The sequence below is a fragment of the Aquarana catesbeiana genome, linkage group LG02, assembly GCF_042186555.1.
Source record: "Aquarana catesbeiana isolate 2022-GZ linkage group LG02, ASM4218655v1, whole genome shotgun sequence".
Taxonomy (NCBI): Eukaryota; Metazoa; Chordata; class Amphibia; order Anura; family Ranidae; genus Aquarana; species Aquarana catesbeiana.
Genome location: NC_133325.1, coordinates 583555481 through 583561480, shown reverse-complemented (window position 1 = coordinate 583561480; position 6000 = coordinate 583555481). Strand labels below are relative to the sequence as shown.

At 38.7% G+C, this 6000-nt stretch overlaps 1 protein-coding gene across 4 annotated transcripts in view; it reads right to left on the bottom strand.

The window, feature by feature from the left end:
- Positions 1–1820: 1820 nt before the first annotated feature.
- The window catches only part of PHACTR4 (phosphatase and actin regulator 4), a 163753-nt gene continuing 159573 nt past the window's right edge, over positions 1821–6000 (bottom strand). For all 4 annotated transcript variants that reach the window (XM_073616195.1, XM_073616196.1, XM_073616194.1 and 1 more), the window contains 2 exons: positions 3510–3586; positions 1821–3427 (listed from right to left, as the gene is read on the bottom strand). In XM_073616195.1, the coding sequence (XP_073472296.1) occupies positions 3412–3427; positions 3510–3586 (93 nt within the window). In that variant the 3' untranslated portion in view covers positions 1821–3411. The remainder of the gene's footprint in view (positions 3428–3509; positions 3587–6000) is intronic.

Sequence of the window (6000 nt, the reverse complement as noted above, 5' to 3'; positions counted from 1 at the left end):
CTCAATCTCAGATTTTGCGGATGACACAAAATTAAGCAGGGCAATAACTTCACATCAAGATATAGAAATTTTACACAGCAAGACCTGAACAAAATAATGGAGTGGGCAACTACATGACAAATGAAGTTTAATGTTGAGAAATGTAAAGTAATGCACTTGGGGGCAAAAAACACAAATGCAGACTACTCACTGGGGGGAGAACAGATGGGGGAATCAAGGATGCAGAAAGATCTGGGTGTCCAAGTAGATGACAGATTGAGCAATAGCATGCAACGTCAAGCTGCAGCTACCAAAGCTAGCAGAATATTAGCATGCATAAAAAAAAAAAAAAAAAGAACAGAACTCCAGAGATAGATCAATAATTCTACCACTTTATAAAACATTGGTTAGACCACATCTGGAGTATTCTGTCCAGTTCTGGTCACCAGTCCTCAGAAGGGATGTGCTGGAACTGGAGAGAGTCTAAAGAAGGGCAAAAAAACTAATAAGGGGACTGGAGGACCTAAATTATGAGGAAAAGACTGCAAACACTAAATTTATTCTCGATGGAGAAAAGACGCTTGAGAGGAGATACGATAGCCATTTACAAATACCTTAATGGCGATCCCAGCATAGGAAAAAAACTATTCAGTCTCAAGGAGTGTAAGAGGACACGGGGCCACACAATGAGATTGGAGGAGAAGCGGTTTAAGCTTAAACTGCGCAGGGTTTTTTTCACTGTCAGGGCAATACGGATGTGGAACTCTCTTCCACAATTGGTGGTGACGGCAGGGAGTATTGATAGTTTTAAGAGACTCTTAGATGTGCATCTTAAGGAACATGACATACAGGGATAAGGGAAATGATTAAAGACACCGACACCTACACAGGTTGAACTGGATGGACTATTGTCTTTATTCAACCTTACCTACTATGATACTATGTACTGTCTGCCCTCATGTTGTAAAACACTGCACAAACTGTTGGCGCTATATAAATCCTGTATAATAAGAATTCTCTACTACTATGATGCAGCTATTCCAAAGGCTATTGCCACTTCTAAAAACTGTGTGTACCATCAACCGTAAAATAAGTTCTTCCTCTTCTCCCTCTACCATATTCATAGGTTACAACATTTACATTTGCAAAAGGCAAGGAGGACTTTAATATATTCCAGGAGGTAACTGAAGAGTTTTTTACCATCAAAATTTGGTGAAGTTAACGCTTCAACGTCTTACCACATGCTGGCTATGGTCAGGGTGGACTCATTGCTTGAGACAATGCGTACTAGGGAGGCGGAGTACTCACTTAATGGATGCAGACTGGAAGGGTTAAGTGTGCTCGGTAAAAAGGATTTGCAATAACCCACGCCCAATGGGTGAGACAGCAAATGATCAGCTTGTGTTCTCAGAAGTCCGCAGTTAGAAGTCTTATAGGCACTAAATCACTAGCCAGCGAGAAGAAAAGGCCGCCAATTTTAAACAAGCTAAAAAGTCACGCTTAGGGCAAAATTGTAAATAAATATCATAAGCATGGAGCAGATTATAATTTTTTTATTATTATGATTATATTATTTTGCCTCAGCCACACGGATTACAATCAAAGCTAACAACCTATTCATCAGTTGAAATACAAGAGGAAAAAAAAAATGATAGGCCTCTCCACAGAGTTGATGGCAGAAGTGTAAATTACTGAGACAGTCGGCAGAGAAACAGTAGATAAAGGTTCTGTCATTTGCGCAGTTGGAATACTTTCAAGGCAGAAGATGGCAAAAAGCCAAAAAAAACAACAGATAAGTGAAGAGATCTTTAATGTTAATAAAAAAAACTCTCAAAGTCATGTTTTGCCTAAAATATTTTTAATTCTCACTGTTAAAAATCAGATCAAGACAAGCTGATATACAGATGCTGATCCAGTCCAAGTACACATATATACATATACATACACACATTCAGAAAAAACATTCCAGTCATGGGGTCTTCCTTGCAATATCAGAGACTTATGGTACATATATATACATATAGCATCTCCCAGAAAATATTAACTAAATCATGTTAACAGTTTACAGTAAGGCATAGTGTTTTATCTGCATTAACCTTTGCATAAGAGTCCTCAGAATTGTTATGCTTCTTATCTAATACTCTTAATACCTGATCTCTAGCAGTATGTGTCAGGCAGGATGTTCAAAATGTGCAAGTAGTAAGACAAAAGTGGTTATATTTTTTGTTAAGTTTTTTTTTCAAAACATACAGACTGTTGATTCAGACTGTACTACACTCTATTCTTTCCTCCCCTAAAAACTGTTTACAGGCAATGACATTCATGATAACAGAGTTTTTATGGACTTCGGTAGTCCATTCAGATATACTACCACTCATACAGATTTTAATAAATCAGCATGGAGACAAACCTCACAGATTGTGGAAATACTGGCTCAGTGTGTTGTGATTAGGTTTAGGACCATGGTACAGTGAGAACCCCTTAAAAATATTCAAAGGGTCATTAAACCCCAATGTGTTATTTTAATCATAGGCAGAGTTTAGTAGGATTTTTTCACCTGCTGGCTTCTTAGACCTCCTGAGAAGTCCAGCAGAAAGACTCCCCCTATGTAGTTCATGGCTCTGCGTCCACCTACCACAAATTCTTGGGGGTGTCTGGCCCTGCTTACAGGTATTCCCACTACTATCCAACAGGGATAGTGGAACCCCCTTTAAATGTCATGAAAGGTGTCCTAGCCTGGGAACTCAAGCAAAGACCTTGTCACTAAAGCCAAGGAGAAAAACTCTACAAAAACTAGAATATTTAGGTTGGGTGGGCTAACACTTTATTATTGGTGATACAAGTTGAGTAAATGCTATGATCAGCAGCCATATTTTGAACAATAGTCACTCAACAAAACTAATAAAACAACTGAAATCAAAAACAAACTACATACTGCCAATCCCTGAGAGATACCTTGAAACTATGGAAGACCTGCATATATACAGGTAGCCAAGACCTTTCATGGTTAGAAAGAGCATAGTAGGGATCCACCTGATTCAAAAATACAGCCAAAGAAACCATATAAGAAAAAAAAAACTATAGGGCCAGCCCTAGATTTATGAACTGCATTAAGGCACTGTGAGCTTAATAAGACACCAGAGAAAAGGGCCTTCGAGGAAATGTTGAATGGTGAAAAAGGTTAGCAGTTTAGCACCGATTGGGGTGTACAGTGTTCTAACTACATTTCTAGAGCCCATCCTATGAGGAAAATAAAAAGTTGTGATAAAAAATACGAAACACGTGGAACCATTTTCTGATATCTTCAAAACCACTGCAGGTGCAGGAATGAGGTACATCAGCGGAAGGGCAGACTTGTGATTGGCACAACTCGTAGATATCCAGATAAGTGCTTCTGGCCCCTAAAAGTTCCCTAGTCTTAAGGCAAAACGATTAGGGTCGATGGAATCTGGAGAAGAAACATAACTGTAAGTTGTACTGCATAGATATTGACTTTAAATGCATAACTGTGTGCTCAAAAAATGACTCACCGTGTGTTGTGTTTACTCTCTTCATGAACAGCCATTTCTGAGCTCTTGAAGTCATTCAGTTCTTTACGAATTGCTGCCTGCAAGACATAGGAACTTGTTAATAAAAAACAAAAACTGTTGCTTTGCCCAAGGCACACAAGAATAGCAAACTTCCTGCCGATACTAATACTACCAACTTTGTGACTCATGAGTAAACTGTATAATTAAAAAATCTAACATCTTTAATTCTTATTTTAAATGTGTTTTAAGAATACACTGTTCTTGCTCAAATTGATTCCATTTTTGTTGAGAGCCTTTTTATTCTCCCATGCTACACTGGGAGGCTCAAAGAGCATATGATCAGCTGCAGGAAGCCATCATAAGACACATTTAAAGTGTAAGTAAACCCCCCATCGTTTTCAGCCAAGGAAGCTGCCATCTTTGTTTAATCTACAACTACCATGATGCTGCACATGTGATCAGTTACAACACCAGCCTTTGGATGGTTTGACAGTTTGGTTAAGAGCACAACCAATGGGAGTGTTACATTTCCGGCATGTCTGGAAAAGGAAACAGTTTTATGGATGGGTTTACTTCCGCTTTAACCACTTAAGGACCAGGCATATTTTTCAGACTCTGTGTTTACAAGTTAAAATCATTTTTTTGCTAGAAAATTACTTAGAACTCCCAAACATTATATATATATTTTTTTCTAACACCCTAGAGAATAAAATGGCGGTCGTTGCAATACTTTCTGTCACACAGTATTTGCGCAGTGGTATTACAAGCACACTTTTTGGTGAAAAAAATTTCACTTCACTTTTTTGAATAAAAAAAAAAAAAAAGACAACAGTAAAGTTAGCCCAATTTTTTTATAATGTGAAAGATAATGTTACGCAGAGTAAATTGATACCAAACATGTCATGCTTCACAATTGAGCCCGCTCGTGGAATGGCAACAAACTTTTACCCTTAAAAATCTCCATAGGCGATGTTTAAAAAATGTCTACAGGTTACCAGCTTTGAGTTACAGAGGAGGTCTAGGGCTAGAATTATTGCTCTGACTCTAATGATCGCGGCAATACCTCACATGTGCGGTTTGAACACAGTTTTTTCATATGTGGGCGCCACTCACGTATGCGTTCGTTTCTGCACGCGAGCTCGTCGGGATGTGGCACTTTAAAAATTTTTTTCTTATTTATTTTACTTTGACACTGCCCTTTTAAAAAAAATGTTTTGGGTCACGTTTATTACTTTTACAAGGAATGTAAACAATCCCTTGTAATAGAAAAAAAGCATGACAGGACCTCTTAAATAAATCTGGGGTCAAAAAGATCTCATATTTACATGCAAAAAAAAAAAGTGATTTGGAAAAAAAATAAAAATATATACAGTTTTTTCTTTAAGAGCATTGGGCGAAAGTGATGTTTGACGTCACTTCCGCCAGTCAATACTATGAAGCCGAGTGGGGGCCATCTTCCCCTCACTCGGCAGCCAGGCATCCAGGGGGAAGGACGCGATTGTCCAGCAGGGCCGGTAAGCGGCGCAGACCACCAGAGCGAGGCGGGAGCCTCTCTCCCGCCCCCGATAAAAGTGATATGTCGCAGGATTTATAGCAGTAGCTATAACAGATTTGGTTGTTCTGGGAAGCCCAGTAGAAGTTCATACCCATAACTGATGATCATATACTAATTTCTGATGCAAGGTCAGAAACTGTCAAATGGCACTTTTTACCGCTAGTCTGAAAGAAAGGGGGTTCTTTTTTTCTGTATAAAATATAAAACATACTTTTGCTTCTTTCTCAAAAAATAATGTTATAAAAAAAAAAAAAAGTGTATGTAAACCTCTAAATATATTTTTCAATATGTTTGGCATCGTGCTTTGCTGTATACAGTTTTCACAAGCATTTTTTTTAAAAGCTCCTGCAAAGTTTTTTTTACCTGGATATCCTGTCAGTAACAGCACTTATTGTTACTTTTTGATGTTGATAGCAGCATTGTTATAGCTGCTTCAGTTGGCTGTTGGACCAGATTCAGATTCATACCATAGGCAGCCCAACAGCCAACCAAATGAGCTTGTACAGCAGACTCACAATGTGATTTAGGAGGCAGTGGCTTAATGCTGTCAGTCTGCAACAGGAAGTAATGTTACTGACAGGATCTCCAGGGAATAAACTTTACAGTGACCCATGATGCCAAACCTACTTAAAAATTGGCTTTTTGTACTTATTTGTACCTAAAATATATTTCTTAGCGTTCATTAAGGGGCAAGGCAATTTCGAGATTGTTGGGTTATACAGCTGCATACAGGAGGACTGAACAGTACCAGTCCAGTATACTCCTCCCAGCTTCCCTAAGTTTGGTGGAAAAGCAGTACCAAGAGCATGATCATAGACACAAAGTGGTGTAACCTGTGTCCCTCAATGAATGCCAAGAAAAGCAACAAAACAGGCCCACACAAGAAAACAGAAACTGGGGCTGCCTGCAACTCAAAGAGCCACCTGAAGTACCTAT